This window comes from Rhinolophus sinicus, linkage group LG01, assembly GCF_036562045.2.
Source record: "Rhinolophus sinicus isolate RSC01 linkage group LG01, ASM3656204v1, whole genome shotgun sequence".
NCBI classification, from domain to species: Eukaryota; Metazoa; Chordata; class Mammalia; order Chiroptera; family Rhinolophidae; genus Rhinolophus; species Rhinolophus sinicus.
In genome coordinates, this window is record NC_133751.1 from 36936080 (window position 1) to 36957555 (window position 21476).

The 21476-nt window shown below is 33.4% G+C and overlaps 1 protein-coding gene and 1 pseudogene across 15 annotated transcripts in view; one reads left to right on the forward strand and one right to left on the reverse strand.

Moving 5' to 3' along the window:
* PHC3 (polyhomeotic homolog 3) overlaps positions 1–21476 on the reverse strand; it is a 74092-nt gene that overhangs the window by 16920 nt on the left and 35696 nt on the right. For 11 of the 15 annotated variants that reach the window (XR_002137677.2, XR_002137678.2, XM_019735371.2 and 8 more), the window contains 6 exons: positions 17925–18796; positions 17592–17639; positions 13477–13627; positions 9138–9391; positions 5519–5678; positions 1292–1406 (listed from right to left, as the gene is read on the reverse strand). Coding sequence is in view for 13 of the 15 variants with exons in the window: in XM_019735371.2 (XP_019590930.2) it covers positions 1292–1406; positions 5519–5678; positions 9138–9391; positions 13477–13627; positions 17592–17639; positions 17925–18796 (1600 nt within the window). In the remaining 2 variants the exon portion in view is untranslated. The remainder of the gene's footprint in view (positions 1–1291; positions 1407–5518; positions 5679–9137; positions 9392–13476; positions 13628–17591; positions 17640–17924; positions 18797–21476) is intronic. The other 4 variants (XM_074327752.1, XM_074327789.1, XM_074327774.1 and 1 more) reach the window with 1 other exon arrangement.
* Positions 9262–12583, forward strand: LOC109449331 (transcription elongation factor A protein-like 2; annotated as a pseudogene).

The following is a 21476-nucleotide window of genomic DNA, read 5'->3' on the forward strand; positions in this document are numbered from 1 at the left end:
CGCTTGGAATCAAAGAGCCACTGTTCTTTCTTGTGGTATGTGCAAACTGGAAAACTCCACAGAGTTAAACAAGTCACAATTTGATTAGGACTATCAATAACCTGAAAAAATACCTGAATAACAGATTGACAATTGAGAAGCCAATGAACCCATTTTCAGAGGAAAATACTTCTATTACTTATTTAATAGTACAATGCTTATACTAAGTTTTACTATTTCAGTGGCACCATGCTAAATAATATGTTCAAGCAAGAAATTCCCTAGATGTATACAATTAAGATCTTAAAACTCTTTTTGGAACAAAGAACAAACTTCAAAATAATCAACCTGTGCATACACGTCATCTTTAGTGATAAACACCTGTATTAGGATTTATTATGTTAACTGTAAGCAAAAAATCAGCCAGACAGTTCTCCAGCAAAATGGGTTTATTCGAGAACAATTAAGAAATTGGAATCCAGTACATGCAACCCTGAGCCACTAAGACTCAGACATTTCTTCCCTTCTGTTCTTCTACTTTTCTATTCTATTTCCTCAACAAAAGAGAGGAAATTCTTTTATATAAAGGAAAAGTAAATTGGGAAGGGTTATCCCAGTTTTCCCTTGTACCTTTCAAACGACATAGGGCATAAGAGCTCCCCCTTCTGGCCTCCCTACTTCACTGTAAATGAGGTTTCTGTTTATGAATTTTTTACAATTATCAGAATCAGGGTTTTTTTAAAATGTAAACTAAACTTAAGACAAGATCAACGAAGACACTAAAATTTCTTTTGTTATTAATACTGTTTACCTGTAATATTATTATTGAAAGTACAGACTTAGAAAAGACAGACATTTTGGTGATGATGTAACAACGTGGAAAATTTATGCTATAGCTGTCCCACTTAGAAACCTAAAATTAACAGGACATGGTTAAAACAAATGAAAACATTTTAAAGTAAAACAAAGTAAGTCCAGGTATTTCAATATTGATTTAAAAATCAAGCGATAAAACAAATATTGTTTTGATATTCACAGGAAGGATTCTCCTAAGTATATTCTAACCACTAGGATAACGCTACTTCAATACTAGAATATGCTGTGAAACTAATTTTAAGTGTTATGAATATGTAACTTTCACAGAGCAAAACGTTTAATTAAATACCAAAGTAGCTCCAGATAATGCCTATTTGATATTAGTCCTCTCTATTATAGTATCTAGTTTTGACTACTGTTAAACTCTACAAGGGTTCTGGTTTTGGTAGAGTGGTTGTTGGTTGATGCTTTAGGAAATTCAAGAGAATAGAAATACCTTTTGGCACATGACATGGTGCAGAATCGTTTTGACCGCAGAAATTCATTAGCATATCCCATCTTCCCACAGAATTCACACTTGAGCAACTCATTGTCCATTTCTTCTAATGTCTCTAAAAAAGAAGGAAACAAAGGACAAAACTTACAAAAACTGAATTGTGGCAAATTTTCTTTTAGCCTCAACTTTGGTTGGATTCTGCTAGTTCAAACCCTCCAGGAAACTTAAAGGAATGGCCTTTTAACTTTTCAATCCACAGCTACTTTGGCAGGGCAAAAGCTTCCGAAAACAGTCACCTCCACTAATTTCCTCTTTCTCCTGCATTAAAATTTTACAGTTTTCTCTATGTAAATAAGCAATACATTGTAAAGGTTCATTTTTCTAAGAATCCAACATGTCAGAAATATGCAAATAACTTTATTAAGCACTGTAAGAGAAATGAAGATGAATAAGACAAAGTCACTAACCTGAAGGAGGAATACTTTGCAAACACAGTGTGGGGTGGGTATGTTGCTACACCGTGCAATGGAGATACACAGCGGAAAACACTTAATTCTACCCAGAGAACATAAGGATGACTTCAAGAAGAAGGTAACATGTGGATATGTATGGTTTTAGAGGATCATGTTAAATAATTAACATTCTCAGAGATCCACAGTGTACAATAGACTATATAAAGATATATACATCTAATTATAAAAGTGCCTTTTGGTTATATCATAGTAAAACAAAAATCATTCATAATAATCTTTAAAATCTCAAATAGTTCTATAATTTCTAACCTCTGTTCCTTTTTGTCAGGATTTATTCTATTAATTTAGAATGTCCTTCCTCCACCTCTATATCCATAACTTTCTTTGAGCCATTCCACACGACCTAAAGAAACTTCCTACCTAAATCCTCAGATAGTCAGCAGCAGTCACCTGTAAGCAAGCAACTTCATCTTCACAACCCCCAGTTTTCTCATCTGTAAAAAATTTATAATACCCTTCCCAAAAAATTGCAGTGAAGATTACATGAGTGCCCAACAGGTAGTAGGCATAAAAAGTTAAAGGGTTTCATTTCCGATTTTCCACCTAACAACTAAGAGTACCAAGACCTGTAATAAGTGTTTAGGAAATACTTCCATGAAAACTGTAAAATTCTTCAATCCACCATATTTTTCCATTTTCTTGCATCTTCATAATTTCTATGCCAACTCACATAAAATATGCAAAAAAAAAAAAAGCACTCTACTAACTAAAGCTTCTCTCTGTGAGCTCCATATGTGCTTTTCTGTTATGCATTTAACCAAGACTTGATAAGATGAAGAAAGGGACTCTGAAATGTAGACCTGGTAACATGTATTCATTAAGTTCAAGCACTCACATTATCCTAGTGTTATCCCAGAAGCAAATGGCAAAGTGCTAAATCACGTGAGGGCAGCAAGAACTAAAATAAAATACTCTGAAATAATATTTGAAGTTCCAGGGGACATCCAAACACATTGTCATGACTCATCAAATCACAAACTGGCAATGGCAAGTGATTATTTTAAGGAAATTATCAAGACTACCTTCATAAGCAAAAGTCATCTATTTAGTAGCCATGAGGAAGAAATAGTCTCAAAACAAGTAAAATAAAAATCGCTTCTTACAGTGACCTAGAGATGGCTTTCACACAGTTGTGGCCCAACAATACATTCCTGGGACCTGATGTCCTAACTTCCAGGAGTATTGTTTTCACTTTGTCATGCTTGTAACTTGATCTGACCTTGAAAAGACTGTACTAGAGACAGAATCTCTTACTCAACCACCACTGACATCAATTCAGCCCTGAGAGTCCAATCCTCAAGTTGTTCCATTTTCAGACTATACTGAAAGTTTTATTTCAAAAGTTTTTATTAATTAACAAACAGTATGCAATACTTGATAACAGAATACCTCACGAATGAGAAGGAAATGTTTTTGCTGGTAAGAGAAGGGAGATCCCAAAGAGGTCTAAGGGTTACAATCTAACAAAAATACAAATCCACAGCCATTAAGTAAGTGACTTCACCGTTTCACCCGATAGCACTTTCCATAAACACTGAAGTCCACTAAGAGAAACCAATTGAAGTAGAATAATAGAAAAACTTTATAAAATTACCTTGGTAAATGAAATTATGAAGTATTTAAAATTTTGGCACATTTTATGTAAAATATCTCCACTATGAAATAGATTAATCACTTTTTACTGAATATATATTTAACATGCAACACTGTAAATTTAAGGTGTACGTGTTAATTTGGTATAATTATATATTATAATGATTGCCACTGTAGCAGTATTTACCACCTCTATCACGTTACATAATTATTCTTTCTTTTTAGTTGTTGGGATAATAAAGTTTTACTCTCTCAGCAAGTTTCATGATTCTAGTACAATATTGTTGTCTATATTCATTATATTGTGCATTAGACCTTTGTGGTTTATTTACTACTCATTGCATAGATTAATCATCTTTAAATCTTCCTTTTCCTTACTCTCGTATGTTGTCCTATTAAACTACCCTTTGTCTTGTCTTCCATCAATTCTTTCCTTCCTCTTCCCACGACTACAAGTATCAATTACATGCCAAACCTCTATACTCATCCTACAGATAGATGACAAGCAGAGTGTCCAAAATCACTCTTGTTCATGTCACCTGCCTAAAAACCTTCAGGAACCATCCTCTTAACAAGGTAACTCCTCTTTCTTTAGTCGAATACCCAAGGTACTCTAGAATCTCACTGCCAGTCTTACCTCCTTCCCACTGCTCCTCTAACCCAACCTGCTCCTCTTCACTGCCCCCTCCTGAAGTTACCTAGCACTTATACATCCTTTGTGCATTTAGTCATGGTATTCTAACCCGAAACGGTCTTCCTGTTTGTTACATTAAATCTGTGCTTAATCATTTATGGCCCAGGTCAAATCCCATCTTCATAGAAAATTCACTAAGCTGGCAATAAACTCAACCAGTTTTAAGTTCTTACTATCTACATAATTCACTTAAAACTTACTATATGTTCCTCCTTAGTTATCTTTCTATTACAGAGATTCGCTAATTTCCTATTAGATTGAAAGCTCCTCTCAGATTCTAGCACATGCTCTATGTCTATTATATATAAACCACGAGTATCATGAAATATGCTGTGAAGCTTCCTAAGCAGTTTCCCACTTTTCTCCAAAGTGTACACATAAGAGGAACAATATACATGCTTTACAGCCTAAAACTTTCATTTATACACCCCTTGTAGATATAGACAAGATATTCTCTGCACATTCATCTTTACTACTCTTCATCTCAAATGAAAATTTCTCTCAGATAAAATAGTATGCACAATTAAAAACAAGTATTCACTAATTAAATGAAATTAAATTCATAATAACAAAAGGCAAAATGTAGGCACTGTCTGGATCCTGATTTGAACAAAGTAACTATGAAAGGACATTATACAATTTATACAATTTTAAATGAAATATGCTAATATACTGAGGATAATTACTTAAGACACATATGTTAATTCACTACTGTAGAGCCCTGACTATACTAAATGTTACACAAATTGAATTGTATCAATTGCAGGGCCACGATCAGAATCAATAAAAGATAAAATATATCATGTTTTCATTTATTTGTATTTGTTTTCCTGTAGTCATTTTGTATACCACTTGACTTTTATGGAATATTCACTATTAGAACAAAGTCTATAAAAAAAGATTCGTTGCCATTAAAGAGATTTAGTGATATTTTTCTCTTTGAACATATTTAATCACCTCTTGATTGAAGAGTACATCCTTCCACCTGATATCAAACATCAGATAATGGAAAGTCTAAAACCAAACATCCCAGAAACTCTCAATTTTTAAGCCAATTCAATAAAATAGTCATTTATTTAAGTCTGCTTGAAAAGACAGAACATTGGTTGTTTTGATGCTAAAATCCTGAATTATTTTCATATATAATGGAGGTTTTCCCATCTACAGGCTTTCAAAAGTCAAACTGACATTATGCAAATTAACACCAATCTTGCTATTTTAATTATTTGGCCATTAAGAGTCTGGTTAACTTTCCCATAATTTTCATCAAATAATGCATTATGAGAATAAAAGTGAATACTTCGAACTGAAAATCTGTGTAGAATAAAAATCCATGTATCCATGTACTGTTTCAAGCAGTAAAAGTTAAAGTTACTTTAAGAGGTATCTTGAGTAAAATCCACAAACCTTCAGCAATCATGTCTTCCATCTCTGTGTCAGATGAATTATCTGCATGTTTTGTATTATTTTGTAGCTCTGGCTGAACACACACAGAATTTATCACCTGATTATCCAAAAGAGGCCTTTTTTTCACAGGCTGTTCTATTAGCAAAGATGAACGACTCACCTTTAAAAGAGAAAGAGAATAAAATGAAATAATCTTTTAAAAGACTTTCAGAAATAAGTTGATTAAAAAAACCTTGAGAAGAATGGTATCTGTGATAATTTGCTTGTTCAGTCGATCAGACCCAGTCATTAAGTACTTTATTGACTGAGAAAAGGTTACACAATCTGGATATAAATACTTTATATTTCAGGTTATTAGCAATATGCTTCAAAGTCTCTGTCAAATAGAACCTACTGTCCTAGTTTGGGCAAGTCGTTACAAAAAAGTCTTTAAAAATCGGTTATAGATTTTGATTAGGTGGTATCCTTAATTTTTTTTCTGTAACAACTTTTAAGATTTATTTTTCATGTACAAAGCTTTTCATTTGTAGGGTTATCTCCTCAGGATAAATTATTATGTGTATTTTAAAAATAAGGGCAAAAAATGGGCAGAGGACATAGACACTTTCCCAAAGACACACAGAAGGCCAACAGACATATGAAAATATGCTCAACATCACTAATCACCACAGAAATGCAAATCAAAACCACAATGAGATACCACCTCACACCAGTCAGAAAGGCTATTATCAAAAAGTCAACAAATAATGTGTTGGTGAGGATGTGGAGAAAAAGGAACCCTTATGCACTGTTGGTGGGATTGTAAATTGGTGCAGCAACTATGGAAAACAGTATGGAGGTTCCTCAAAAAATCTACAACTAGAACTAGCATACAACCCAGCAATTCCACTCCTGGGTATTTACTAAAGAAATCCAAAACAGTAATTTGAAAAGATATACACACTGCTATGTTCATTGCAGTATTATTTACAATAGCCAAGATATGGGAACAGTAGGTGTCCATCGATAGATGACTGGATAAAGAAAATGTGGAATATATACAGACAATGGAATATTACTCAGCCATAAAAAAGAAGGAAATCTTGTCATTTGTGACAATATGGATAGACCTAGAGGGTATTATGCTAAGTGAAATAAATCAGAGAAAGAAAAAGATTGTATGACTTCACTTATATGTGGAATCTAAAAAAAGCAAACAAAACAAAATAAAAACAGACTCATACGGTAGAAACAGATGAAACGGACAGCTGTCAGCAGGGAGAGGGGTAGGGGAATGGGTGAAAAGGTAAAGGGGAATGTAGTCAATGACATTTTGATAAATGCACAGTGACAGACGATTACTAGATTTAGTGTCGTGGTCACATACCAAAGTATACAAATATCAAATCACTGTATTGTACACCTGAAACCAATATTAGGTTGGTGCAAAAGTAACTGCAGTTTTTGCAATTTTTAACTTTTTGAACCGCAATTACTTTTGCATCAACCTAATATAATACTGTATACCAACTATACTTAAATAAAGAAATAAACATAAGGGAAGTAATGTTCAAAGTATTTAAGTGATTTTTTAACAAAAGCAGAAACAGGACTACAACTCAAGTCTCCTGATTCTTAGTTCAGTAACCAAATCCACTATAATCACAAAAAAATATGGAAAAAATCCACAAACATTAATATTGAAATCAACAACAAAAAATTAACATGTTCAGTATACTTGGTTATATCATGAAGAATCCTTGTTTTAGAAATGTTTTTTAGCAAAAACAATCCAGACCAAAAATATTTACTGATTCACTAGCAAACCCTCAGCAAATCTGAAAAAACAAAACCTTATTTAAGAATTCTGGTTAAGTCTCCAATATTTGCCACACATGGTGAATAACATCTTATTAGAAATTTCTACATTTAACCTTAGAGAATAATCTTTTAAATTAAATAATCTTTTAAATTTAAAATAAACTTTTAAATTTTGTTCATTTCAGTTAGTATATTTAATATGCCTCAAGTAAAACTGGTAAGTTATTGCTGAAAAAACTGTAAAATTCAGTGCTGCTAGGGGTAAACACTTCCGGTGTATTAATAAATTTAAATAATCATTCCAGAAAATAATTTAGTAATATATATTGAATCTTATGAATATATATGTAATGTAATGCAATATCTGTACTTCTAGGAATTTTTGCTAAAGAAATTATATAAAATTTGGACACTCTATATACAAAGATATTCCTTTCAGGAGAATTTGAATAGTGAAAAAGGGAAACCTAATTGTCCAACAACAATGGAAGGATTATTTAAACTGGTTGCACATAAAGTGAAATATTATGTAATCTTTTAAAATGTTTCCAAAGTACTATTAATCATGAGAAAATAAAAGCTCAAGATAGTATACTAAGTGAAAGAAGGACTTATAATAATAATCTTGATCAAATGAAAAAAACATACATAAATATACACATTGTGGAATTAGTGGGGATTTTCCTGTATTTTCTGTATTTTCCCAAATTTTCCATTTAAAAAATAATACATATTACTTTTGAAATCTGAAAAAAAATTGTAATTGTAACTAGTAATAATTGATAATAACAGCTATGGCTATTAGGTACCAGGTAGTACACAGAACAGTTTATGCATATTTAGTCCTTACACAACCCTAACAGCAAAGTATCATCTCCATTTGCCCGATGAGCAAAATGAAGATCAAAAAGACTGCGTGACTTGATAGAGGATAAACAGTCAGCGTGCTGCAGAGTCAGGATCCAAACACTGAGGAGTAGGGAGAAGAGACTGTTCTTCCACTCACTAAATCAGGACTCTTATAGGATAGCCAACGTTAATACACAGACAGTAAACGGAAAACAAAGGCAACTGATGAGGCAACCAACTATCACAATGCTAAATCCTCACTACCCATGAATCTGAAAAATGAGATGATTCAAAGGCCTTCAAAATAATCTATTTTGCTTTGGCCACTTGCTTTTGATTTATTTTCTAAGGAAAAAATGCTCATCTCTAGATATTAGCATATAAATTATGTACAGTTAGTCTCAAATTATAAGACTTTTAGTGATAGATATAGCACCCCCATTTTCAGGTGAACATTTTAAAGCATTTAAAAAATCTGAAGACTCAGACTTAAGAATAATGAGAAAATCTATTTGATAATTATAAACCATCAACTGGGTAACTTCAGAATTATTAAGTTATTGGGAAGTTGTTATTTTCTGTACTCAAGTTAAAGTTCACAAAGTGTCACATTATATAAGAAACACCATTTAAAGAAAAATGAACTTTAGGTGTGATTTCAGTCCCCTTAGAAAGAAAAAATAGAAAAGTTTATTTCATTGGAATAAACTTCGAACTACCTTTCTCTAAAAATTATAAAATTGATATCCTTATGTCCTAAAATTTTTCTCCTTAGTTTACACATCTAAATAGCTAGCATAAAATTCTAGAAGTATATTTGGAATATACAAATATATGTGGAGAGATGAATTCTAGATAAAAGAACAACTTTTTTAGAACAAAACTTCAACCTTTGTATTAGCGAATAGACTAAATTTTAAAATAATGTTACATGAATAATTCAAAAGATACAAATTTGCTTGTTACTTACAGGAAATGGCTCCAATCCCTCCTGAATCACAAAGCCTTCAATAACATGGGTCAAGATCTGTGGTTTAACAATGGCTTGTGGAGGTTTGTTTTCTACATTGGGAATGCTACTGGGCATAGACGTACTATTATTACTCCTTGTGGTGGCAGCTGGAAGTAAGAGTGGAGGAGGAGGAACAGAAACATGTGAAGGATCTGAAGGAGATTTAATTACTGAAGCACTGACTGATGCCACAGCAGGTAATTCCACTTGCTCTGGAAAAAAAATCATTTAAAAAAAATCTTTAGCATTCTGTCCAGGCAAATATGAAAGAAAATTCAAGAAAAGTCATTAATAACAATAATAGTTACTATGTGGTGCTTTAAAAAAAACCATTCTAAAATCTTCACGTTTATTACCTCATTTAATCTGCACAATAACTTTATGAAATAGAAACTATTATCCCCACTTTACAGAAGAAGGGGGTAACTTGCTCAGTTATCATTCCAACAGTGGTAAAAAAGAATTGTCCCATAAGACATGAATATGTTTTAGAATGTCAACTTAAGAATACTGAAATTGTTACTTTTTATAAATGTTTAAGCTACATAGATATTAAGTTCCCTATGTTCCTGTTTACATATTCCACATGGTATGGGGGGGAGTACTTGGAAAGTATACTTAAATAAAAAAGGATCATGAAATCCATAGAATAAATAGATTTTAATGAACTACACAGGTCACATCACCTTTATTTCAAGCAGTGAGTCTAATCCAAATCCATGCGTAAAGGTTCTTTGTTTTGTCTTGTTTTGATAACTCTTCAGAGGCACTGTCTACGTCAGGGGGAACACTGTAGTACACTGCAGTTGCAAAGTGTTGGGCTGAACCACTGTGATTCCTCCCCTTCAAACTCTTGAGGACCACAGTAAGATAAGACCCAACAGCCTGTGGTGGAGACTTGACCTACCCACTCAATAGCTCTGAACCTTTCCTGTCGGTACTAAAGTGGAAAGATGAAACCGGCTGATAGCTAGGAATATCAGTGAGTACACTTATCTGAGAAAAATTTAAAAAGAGCAGAGATGTATGAAAACTGAATCCTAGATAGAAAGAAGTCCCTTTTTTTGCAGGTTAGTTTATTTCATGATTTGATGAGCATTATTCTAACTACAGACCTTGCTTGCTTTTCCCCTCATATACTACAGAAGAAGAATGAGTATGAAGTAAATTACAGCAAGATTCAAAAGTCTACATTGTACTTAGACAATTTAGCCAGAGGGATATGCTTGACAGGATCTCATACTATATTCCTGAGGGAAAATGTGAAGATATTCTTGTGTTCCAGTATTTCAAAAATGTTTAAATGTCCTTCAGTACCATTAGTAATGCTTATCAGGCAATTAAATCACAGCCAAAATGCAAAGTTGGTATCCAGTTACTGTAAACTGCTGTTTCTGTCTTTAAATCAAAATTCCAGAAAAGCTGCAGCAACATATATCCATTCTTAGTATACAGAAACTACAAAGATTTTATACTACAGTTCAATTTTCTTAAATCTATCTTTTGAAATATTATTTTGAATAAACAAAGGCAATAATAAACTTGTCTGAAATATTTTACATAATTTTATTGACTAAATGTTTTCTATTTTTCAGGAAGGGGAAATAGTGGAAGCAAATTGATTTTACCCCTTCTATGCTTCTCAGAGATTCATATTGGTAGTAATGGAATAAAAGCTGGGGAGAACGAAAGGGTTAGGGATGTGGCATGTTGAAGAAAAAAGAGGACAAGTATTGCTTTGGTAGCAAAGTCAATGTCTCATTACAATTTGTTTCCATGCTTGTTATAGTGGTTCTTTATCTGAAACGATCACAAGGGCCAAGAGATATTCAATAGAACAGAATACTAATAACAAAGCCTGAACCAACATTAGCATTATCTGGGTCAAGGGTCAGCAAACTTTCTATAAAGGACAGTATGGTCTCTGCAACTACTCATCTTTGCTGTAGAAGCACAAAAGTAGCCACAGATAACATATGAACAAATGAACATGGCTGTGTTACAGAGAACTTTATTAAAGAACATGGAATTCATACTTTGCATAATTTTCACGACATGAAATATTACTCTTCTTCTAACTTGTTTTTTTCAACTAATTAAAAATTTTAAAACCATCATGGGCCATACAAAAAGAGACAGCAGGAAAGATTTAAAGTGTGAGCTAGTTTGCCAAACCCTGACGTAACTATTGGTAAATTTAAAAAAAACACCAGGTTAGTCACTATTTGGGAGGAAGGAGAATTCCTTAGTAGAAGAAGGGCCTAGAGGAAGACGTGCAAGTGCTGAAGTGGAAGGGACAGAGCCTGCCTCCTGATCCACCAATTACCGAGCCTCACTCTCTCTGGACTCACTGTGATTCAGCCCCTGCCTCGATTGAGAAGCCAAGCGAGAAAACTGAGTTATGTGATTAAATCTTCCACATTGTTTGTTTGGCTTTGAAACATAAGCCAAGGTATCCTGCCGAAGCCCCTTGGGGACTTGGAGCCGATCAGTCAATTCCCTGGCTAGTCAGGTCTACGTGGAGGGGACATCTCAACATGGACAAACTTGGCAATGAAAGTGAAGCAATACCTGAGAACCAAGTAAAGATGGAAAACCAAGAACAACCACAGGATGTGGGAAAGCCAGAAATAGCTTGTACTCTGGAAGACAAGGAGAAGTTAGAAAAGAGGAAAAGGTAGAAAACAAGGGAAAGACAGAAGATGAGGAAATACTTAATGATAAGGATAAGCCAGAGGAGGGAAAGCCAAAAGAAGAGGGAGAGCCAGAGAGCGAAGGAAAACCAGAGAGCCAGGGGAAGCTGGAGAGCCAGGGAAAACCAAAAGAAGAAGGAAATCCAGAGAATGAGGGAAAGCCAGTGAATGAGGGAAAGCCAAAAGAGGAAGAACAACCAGCCAGTGAACCAAGGGCTGCAGTAAAGCGCCCAGCTGGAGATGATATACCCAAGAAAGCTAAAAGAAAAACCAACAAGAGGCTGGCTCAGTGCCTCAAGGAATACAAGGAGGCCATACATGATATGCATTTGAGCAATGAGGAGATGGTAAGAGAATTTGATGAGATGGCTAGGGTAGAAGATGAGGTGAAGAAAACCAGACAGAAATTGGGGGGGTTTATGTGGATGCAAAAAAGTTTACAGGACCCCTTCCACCCGAAGGGCCCAAGGGAGCTCAGGGGTGGCTGCAGGGCCCCACAAAGGGGCTTTGAAGACATTCCTTTTGTGTAGTGTCCCCACAGGCATTTGCCAGGCCTTGGGCTGTATAACCTTAGGCTAATGTTTTGCTTTAGGGTCACTCTCATTATTCAGCTGCAGCCCTCTGTGTTTCAGCAGCAGATTTTCATCCATTGCATGGAAAAATGTCTATGCTGCACTGTAAAACTAAAAAATAAAAGATTGCTGAACCATATGTATGGCATGAGTCCATTTTTGTAAAGCTGCAAAAATATTTACCTTGTGATCTATGTACAGAAAAAACTCTGAAAGCTGTGTCGACTAAAAGATTAACTGGTTGAAAAAAAACAAAACAAAAACACTAACACAGAATGTATCTTTTTTAGGACCTCCACACTGAGCAATAGGTTATACTAATGTTTTAGTAAAATACCTAAGATTCACAGTCACTTTGATATTGTGAGGAGGAGCAAACAAAAGATTTACTTGAATTTATAAGTAGCACTGAAGTAATGAATAAAAATTTGAGTGCTTAAGCTCAAGAATTTTTTTAATCCATGTCTCCAGTAAGAATTAGTGAGGCTTAATTTAAGTACTGTCTGGGAAAACACAGTGTTAAAAGCATTTATTCAATCTGGATCATAAGCAATTATTAGGAATGTCAGATATAACTTAGAATGCTTTGTGATTTTGGAAAGTATAACTGAAATCTTTTGACAGAACTTTGATTTATTCCAATTTCTAAGCTATAAATAGCTTGACACATGAATCTGAATAGGCAAATGAAACACATCTGTACAAACCACTAAAACTTAGAAGGCTACAATGTTTTTCATTTGAGTGGTTCCTCATCAATTGTCCTAATTAGTTCTAATAAAAAAAATCGTGAATTCTAATCCATTCTTTACTACAGTTACATAACAAAGTTATCTAATAGACAAATACATGGTGATGGAAGGAGAACTGACTCTGGGTGGTGAACAAACAATGTGATATATAGATGATGTATTATAGAATTGTACACTTGAAACCTATGTAACTTTACTAACAATTGTCACCACAGTAAACTTTAATTAAAACAAAATTTTTATCTAATAGAAAACTCCCTCAATTTAGATATTTCCTCACCTAACAATGGATGTTCAGAAGTCAAATCTTCTCTCCCCACAGTTATTGCTGCTGGAGACAATGTGGGTGGCGGTGGGGTTCTGTCCATCCGGACACATTCATCTGACTCTTCTGGCATTTCTTCTTCACACACGTCTTCTACTTGATAAACCTGCAACAACAAACCACATGGCCTTAAAATGTTTCTAAAAATACATTTAACAAGGTGTTCCTGACTTAATTTTTAAAAATAAATTCTAAGTGTTTTAAACTTGAAAACAAGGCAAAAGGACTATTTGACAACTTGAAAACAAAACCTTAGAATCACTCAAATGACGTTTTCATAATACTTGATATTTTAATAAAAGCAAACTGTGGATCAGTATCTAGGCTACAAATCACTAAGGTTTTCAAAAAGGTGACAGCCAAGTCAGGACATATTTTTAATTTTGAGAATTAAAAGAAATGTTTTCATTTTATATACTCTATTTTGGGAAATTACTATTGTTTCCGTGAACTTCCAATTGTCATAAATAAAAATAGATGGTATTTTCCACAAACACACTAAGTAAATCTCCAAAATGACACACAATATATCAGGAAATGTACTGACTTAAAGGACTACATCCCAGGATCCTTATTATATTTATGTGAATTAAAAATTAAATTATGAAAAGTAATGTCTGAGTAGCTACAAAAAAGGTATGCAATTACACCTTTTCTTTATCTTCTAATCTCAAAAATCTAATAATTTTTTACAAGCTAATATCAGGTAAATAGAAAATATCTGTCCTTGGAAATAATACATACAAACACACACACCATTCTAAGCCATTTGAGAAGTTAATTTTAGTTCTTAATATTGTTCCATACTTACAGAGGAAAGTTTTTAATTTAACTACCTTGTTACCCAATGGTAAAGAATATACTTAAGAAGAAAACATGGACTCAAAAAACACTCTAAGAAGGAACCACACAACTAAAAATAATATTATTAATTTTTCATTAAAATTAAGGCTGAATTTTCAAAGTCCACTTCTAGAGACTGACACGGGTATTTTAATTTGCCATCATTTATTTAACCATTACTTTTGAAAAATGATAGGTTACCAAAAAAAGCCACAAAGTAATTTACCTCCTTTCTTTTTATGTACAAAGCTTATTACTTAAATTTACAAAGGTTGTGAAATTTTCAGATTACTTACCCAAACTGATTAATACTTCTAATGAATGTTAAAACAAAAAAATCTTTCAACAACCTTAAGAAAAAACTTTAAGTGATACCTAATATTGTATTTGTAATTGAAAGGGTTTGATGATTTGAAGTACATGTGATTAAATATAAAAATGATCAAGATTTCTGAAACTAGCATAAACCATGTGTTACAAAAAGGACTATGAAGTTTCATCACCAAAGCCATACCTAACAGCAATAGTTCAAAAAAAAAAAAAAAAGACTAACTTTCTAAGCCTCTACTAAGAAATCTTTTCTTTTGCTTTAAAAAAAATTTCTTTTAATTCTATTGTTACTGGTAATTTTATAGCAAATATATCCAGAGTTGTGATCTAAATCAGCTACTAAGTACGCAACATTTTTAGAAGTATTTGCTCACAACCCTGAATCTGGAAACCTATTTCACCAAGAGAGATTCCTTGTCTCATGTCTGGATCCTCAGAAGTAAAAGTATTTGCTGGTTATTATACAGTGCAACAATGATAGCTGCCAATATCTGCAAATGATAAATTTTTTAAAATGATGATAATGTCTAATACAGGAAAAGTCATCCAAAACAATTATCCTGGAGGTAAAGGAAAAAGAAAAAGACCTTCTAGTGAGGGGCATCTACTGTAGTGGTTACCTTAATTCGGTTGGAGTGGTGGAGATGCTGATTCAGAGGTAATTAAACTAGTATGGATTTATCAACCAGTTCAATTGTATCTGTGTAGTATTCCTTTCTTAGATATTACTTTTCCTCTAAAGATCACTGTCTTTTCTTAAAATGTTGAAACTCTGGTTAATATTAATGCGTCACAAGTTTTTCAAACACCTACTACAGTACCTTTTAAGGAATCAAAGTTTGATCGTGCATACATTCTGATTTTTTAAAAATAATGAGTTTTAAATTATAAAAAGAGGCATAACATAAATAGCATATTCTGAAATAATCCATCAAAGAATACTATATACTGCTATACAAAACTGTATAATACTTTTCATTCTAAGCCTAAATATATATACTTTCTTCCAAATCTTCCATGTAAAGACAAAATGAGTTAATGAATAGAAGTAGGCAAAAACAGATCTATCACGATCAGCATAAAATCTAAATGCAACAACTAAAATATTGACTGCAGCAAAGCAGAGGTTTCGCTCACAAGATCATTAGGAAACTGCACATCACAATTTCTGTTTAGCTCATAACTACAGCTATTCTAAAACTAGCAATGCCTGCCAAACTTACTTTAATGAAGTATATTAATCTAATCTGTCTCTCTTTCCTAAACAAACCTTGGAACATTTATTAGTTCTAAAGTATCTATTCTCGCCACATCTTATCATATCCAAATGTCAATGAAAAATCTTAGTTTCGTATATATACCTTTTTAAAACCATACTGATTTTACTGATAATTCACTTATCTTTCAAAATTTCACATCTCTTAAGAAGTAAATATATCTCTATACCTTTAAATATTTGAAACAACCAAGAAATTGTGAAGAAATGAGTAATTCGTGATGAAATTCAATTTGATTAAAAAAAGATTTGATCAAAGGTAATAAAAGAAAAATATAGCAATTTAATAAATAGGCTGTGGTACTCAAAGAAAGATAACATGGAAACATTGATAGCAAGTATGACCGTACCAGTAATAGCAGAGGAAGTTGCTATTTTCATGGGGAAAAACAACTTCCAAAAATTAGGTAACACATTTTTTTAAAAAACATTTTTAAAGAGATAACAGGAAGTAACAAAATAAAACTTTAAATATTTTAAGTTTTATTTAATAAGTTACTATGTTTTTGATATTTCTATCCCAAAAATGTTCCTTCAAAGTTTACCCTAAGAAAAACAATTAGAAAAACATAAAGCATATAAAGACATTTAATTTTGTACTTGTTAAAAACCAATTCACCAAACTAGAATGTGAGAATACAAATTTAAATTAAATTTGATTTCTTTGAAGGTACTGTACATTTCAGTCTGTTTGTGACAATATCCATTGTAAATTCTTCAAAACTCCATTAAAAGAAAAGACATAACAGAGACATAATTGAATGACAAACTTATTTCTAGATGCCCCTTTTGTTTTGTCAAGTTCTGTTTTTAATAAAAGTGAGTAGGAAGTGGAATTCAATCTCTTTATGCCTATTAAGGTCAGTCTGAATGACAAGAATAAGGAATCTATAGATTTGCAAACCAAAACGCTTCCCATTAAGGAACAGACTTTGAAACATCTTTCCTTTCTGAGCTAATGGTTATTGGTCTTTAAGTAATAAAATTTCTTGTGTGAAGTTTGATATAAAATTTCCTTTGGGAAGACTGTTTTCCTCAGTTAGAATTTAATTATGAATTTAATCATTCTGCCTAAACATTTAAAGACCTTATTCAATTTTTATTGTTAATTATTTTGTACATTTTAAGTCCTTTAGAGAATGTTCAAAGGAAAACATTTTTCAAGATAATTTCCCTTTTTTAGGCAACATACCATTTTTAGAGGTTTATTCTGACAAACTTCACCACAATCTCAATTATTCAAAACTTTTACTCCTCCCAATGGATTGTTTTCATCCTCAGTATTCATTCATGTACTGAGATTTTTTAGCTTTTTAAATGAGAAACATTTTAAGTATATATTTTCCCTTACTAGAAATTTAAAAATCAGAAATTTAGTAATTCTACATTTAATCTTTTTGGCAAAGTTGGATTCTTTCCTAGAATAAACGTTTTTACAAAATTTTAATTATAAAATATAATTTTCCCAAAAAAGTACATCGTACAAGCATACCTCCACCTTGAAACAAAAGTCCCTAAAGGCCCAGGACTTCAGAATTCACACAACCAAAAGGTTTCGCTAGATAAACCATACGTTTAAGAACATACAAGCCAATAGAAGGGATCTATGAAGGATAATCACCTTAAGAGAAAAAACTTTGTGCAGATGACACTGGTTCAAATGCATTCCCTTGGGGAAAAAAAATCAACTCTGTAAAGATAGCAGATGGATTTGTTTAAATAGTAATAAAATTAACGAGGGACTTTAATAACCATCACAAATTATCAAGCATGCAACCATACTACAACAAACGGCAATTTTTTTGCCCATACAGCATGTTTGTCAGACACTGACAGATGGAAATTTCAAGCTTTTTATATTCATAGGCATGTAGATCTAGCGATACAACATGTGGGAGAAAACAGTTTTTACTTTCATTTCAGCAAGAAAGTCAAAGAGCTTCCAAGGGCTTACCACTGGTGGATCAACAGGCGCTGGTGGTTGTACTTGTAGGTTTACCGCAACAGTCTGTGGAGGAGGAAGAGTCTGAAATGGCAACTGGACCAACGCTTCTGCAGCTGGAAGCTCCTCTTCTGACACCAAAGCATTCTGCACCAAAACCTGGCCCTGGGATAGAATGTCAGGCTGCACTTGTAAAGACTGCATAGACTGCAAGGGCAGTGGAGGAATCTGAGCTGGAGGAGATGCTGACATCTGTGGAGGGGTTGCGATTGGGATTGGAGAGGACTGCAGGGTTGAATATTGCTGATGTGATGCTGGAGACACAATCTGCTGACCTGGGGACACCAAGGCAGACTGCTGAACTGGGCCAATGTGTACAACAGGGGAAGCTGGAAGTGGAAGATGAGATGGAAGATTCAGCTGTGCTGCAGGCTGCACCTGATTAGCAGTGGACTGTTGCAAGTTTGGCCCTGGCTGGAGAGCTGATGACACAAGAGGGTGCGGCTGGATAAGTGCTTGTGGATGAATAATTATAGTCGGAGACTGACTTGGCGAATGAGGTGGCGGAGGAGACACCACGACAGACTGCTGTGCGGACTGTGACTGGCTAGGAGACATTGTGAGAGGAGGGGCATGGCTCTGAATTGGTGAACAATGCTGTGCCTGGGCACTACTGGGAGCTGGGGGCAGGCCGTGGTTTGGGAGAGGTATGCAGTGCTGGGATGCGGGTGGATCGTGACTTGGATTCTGAAGTGTGATTGGCTGAATTTGCTGTTGCTGCTGCTGTAGTATCAGCTGATGATGGGAAACCTTGGGAGGTGGTGAATGAAGAGGAATCTGCTGATGTTTTATTAGAGGATGAGGCTGAATTGGAGGATATGAAGCTGTGAGAGAAAAAAATGACAATTAGTATTTTTTTCAAAATTATAGAAATTTTTAAATAAATCTAAAGGAGGAAAGTTTTTACATCAGAAGGTCATAATCATCAGAGATCTATTAAAAGTCTTCTAGACAAGAGTGACTTGAAAATGTAATGACAAACTTTTCCTTGAAAAACTATAAAGATTTCAGAAAATAAGTTGTACTGTGATAAGTTCCAGAAGAAAATTGCCTAAAACAATTACTTTATAAATCTGAATCTACACATGATTTATTCTTATTACATTTTATAGGTCCTCAGAATATCTTCATTAACTTTCATGTTTTTTAAATTTTATTAAATTTATTGGGGTGACATTGGTTAATAAAATTGTATGTTTCAAGTGTACAATTCTGTAACACAGTAACTTTTAACAAAGTTAATCCACTTGAATTCCTTCTTTGGGGAGAAGAGGAGAAGTATCACTGAACAAGTTTAATATATATAAAGATAATGTCAAAATCATAAAAAATATAAAATATATAAAATAAAGGTCTCATCCTTTCTAATCTGTGTCTAAGCATTCTTCCAACTAATAATCAAAGTAATTTACTTATAAAGCTTCCCAAATAAGTTTCCAAATTGAGCCAAGATGAAGAGTTGGTATAATTTGACCCAGGAAGAAAAAATGTTTTGTTTAAAAAGTTAATTCAGTTAAGCAAAAACAGATGTGTGAATCCTAGAGCACGGTTAAATAATCACTGTAACTAAGAAATGAAATTTCAGGGGCCCTTCGAAATCTAGGAGAGTACTAGTTTTACTTGCAGAGAAAATGAGGCAATCAGAAGTCAGTGCTGTCTAAATAAAGGATTTTGTTTTACTTCTCTTCCCCCCAACAAAAACAAACAAACCTACATTACTCTATAAGTGATAGTCCAGTTTTCTCCACAGAGGAGGACTCACAACAGGGATAATATATATAAGAATTAGCAAAATCAAGTATTTTCATCATTATGCCACTTCTGCACACTAGTGCATATGTTTACACAGAGGGATATGCTGGTGAAATCCTCTCTATCTGAATAAGAATGGAAACTGGATTCACTATATATAAATGTATATCAGTATGTTGTACACCTGAAACTAATATTGTATGTCAACTGTAATTGAAAATAAATTTTAAAATAAACTGGGTTCACTAGAAGACAAACTGAAAAGATTGCTTAATATTAATACTGTGTAAAAATTATACACATTTAAAATAGATCTAAAGACAAGGCAGAATGTTTTTCTTAGTCTCAGAATGTTAAGATAAAGACTATAATGTCTTGCATCTCTTTTTATATTCAACCACATTTGTGACAAAGGCCTTATAAAAACTCCTAACAACTTCTAACCAAATTTTTGCATTTCATTGGTTAGTATCTAAAATTTTGGAGATCATTTAAGGAAATTAACATCTGATTAACATCTCAAAAAAGAGGAATTCAGAAGTTTTAACAAATATCCATGGATTGTAAAAAAAATAGAAATTAGGTCTAAAATTTCATGTAACAAAATAATTTTCACATAACTATACTAGCACTTCAAACTAAGACTGAAAATTTATGTCAGCATTTCATAAATGTGTTGATAAAGACTCTATATATTCAATAAAACCTTGGATTTCTATAGATTGCCTTGCCTCCAAGGGGCTCAAGGTGCTTTTATATGCCTCCCATTTGTACAAAAAAAAAAAAAATGCCTGTGAAGTAGGTAGGTATTATCGGTATTATTATTCCCCTTTTTACACATAAGGAAATAGTGTCTGCAAGCATAATAGCAAAGGCCCCATTTAATTCAATTTTTAAAATTATAATTAAAACTTACTATATTCTTGACATACACTGGATATTTATTCACAGAAATAAAAATTTTGGTGCTCTAGCAAGTAAGCAATCTTTTTTTTGTATTCTAGAGCTGATAATTCAATAGGTTAACAATCTATCCTTTCACCAAGATTAAATTTTTCTTTTATCAGAAATCAAAACGAGTCCATAAGTCCAACTGAAAAACACATATATTAAAGAATAATTATGAGGATAGCTAAAGCAATACTTCTGTACAAGAAAAGTCCTAGTGCTCTGGAGAATCATACATGTTTGTTTATTTCTCTAATTTTAATAAACACTTTATCATTGTCAGGGGGGCCTTATAATTGGAAAATTAATGATTGGTATCATCTCTCACATATGGTAGAACTCTTTAATTATTGTAGGTAATTAAAGATATTATTGTAAATTATTAAATACATTATTTCATTCAATAGTTAAACAATCCCATGAGGTAAACAGGGTACTACATTAATCCAATATACTACAGGCAAACCGAGCATTAAGTGACTTGTCTGAAATCACAAGAACCCATAGTCCTAAATGAGGCTGGGTTCCTACAGACAGGGTATTTTTGTCCCCTAAAGTTCGTATGTTGAAGCACTAAGCCTTAATGTGACTGCATTTGGTAATGCGGCCTCTAAGGAAGTATGAAGGTTAAATGAGATCAGAAAAGTGAGACCCTGACCTAGAAGAATTAGTGTCATTATAAGAAGAGATACCAGAGAGCTCCGTCATCCTCTCTCTCCTAGCACTCAGATGAAAGGCCATGTGAGGACACAGTTAGAAGGCAGCCATCTGCAAACCAGGAAGAGAGCTCTCACCAAAAACCAA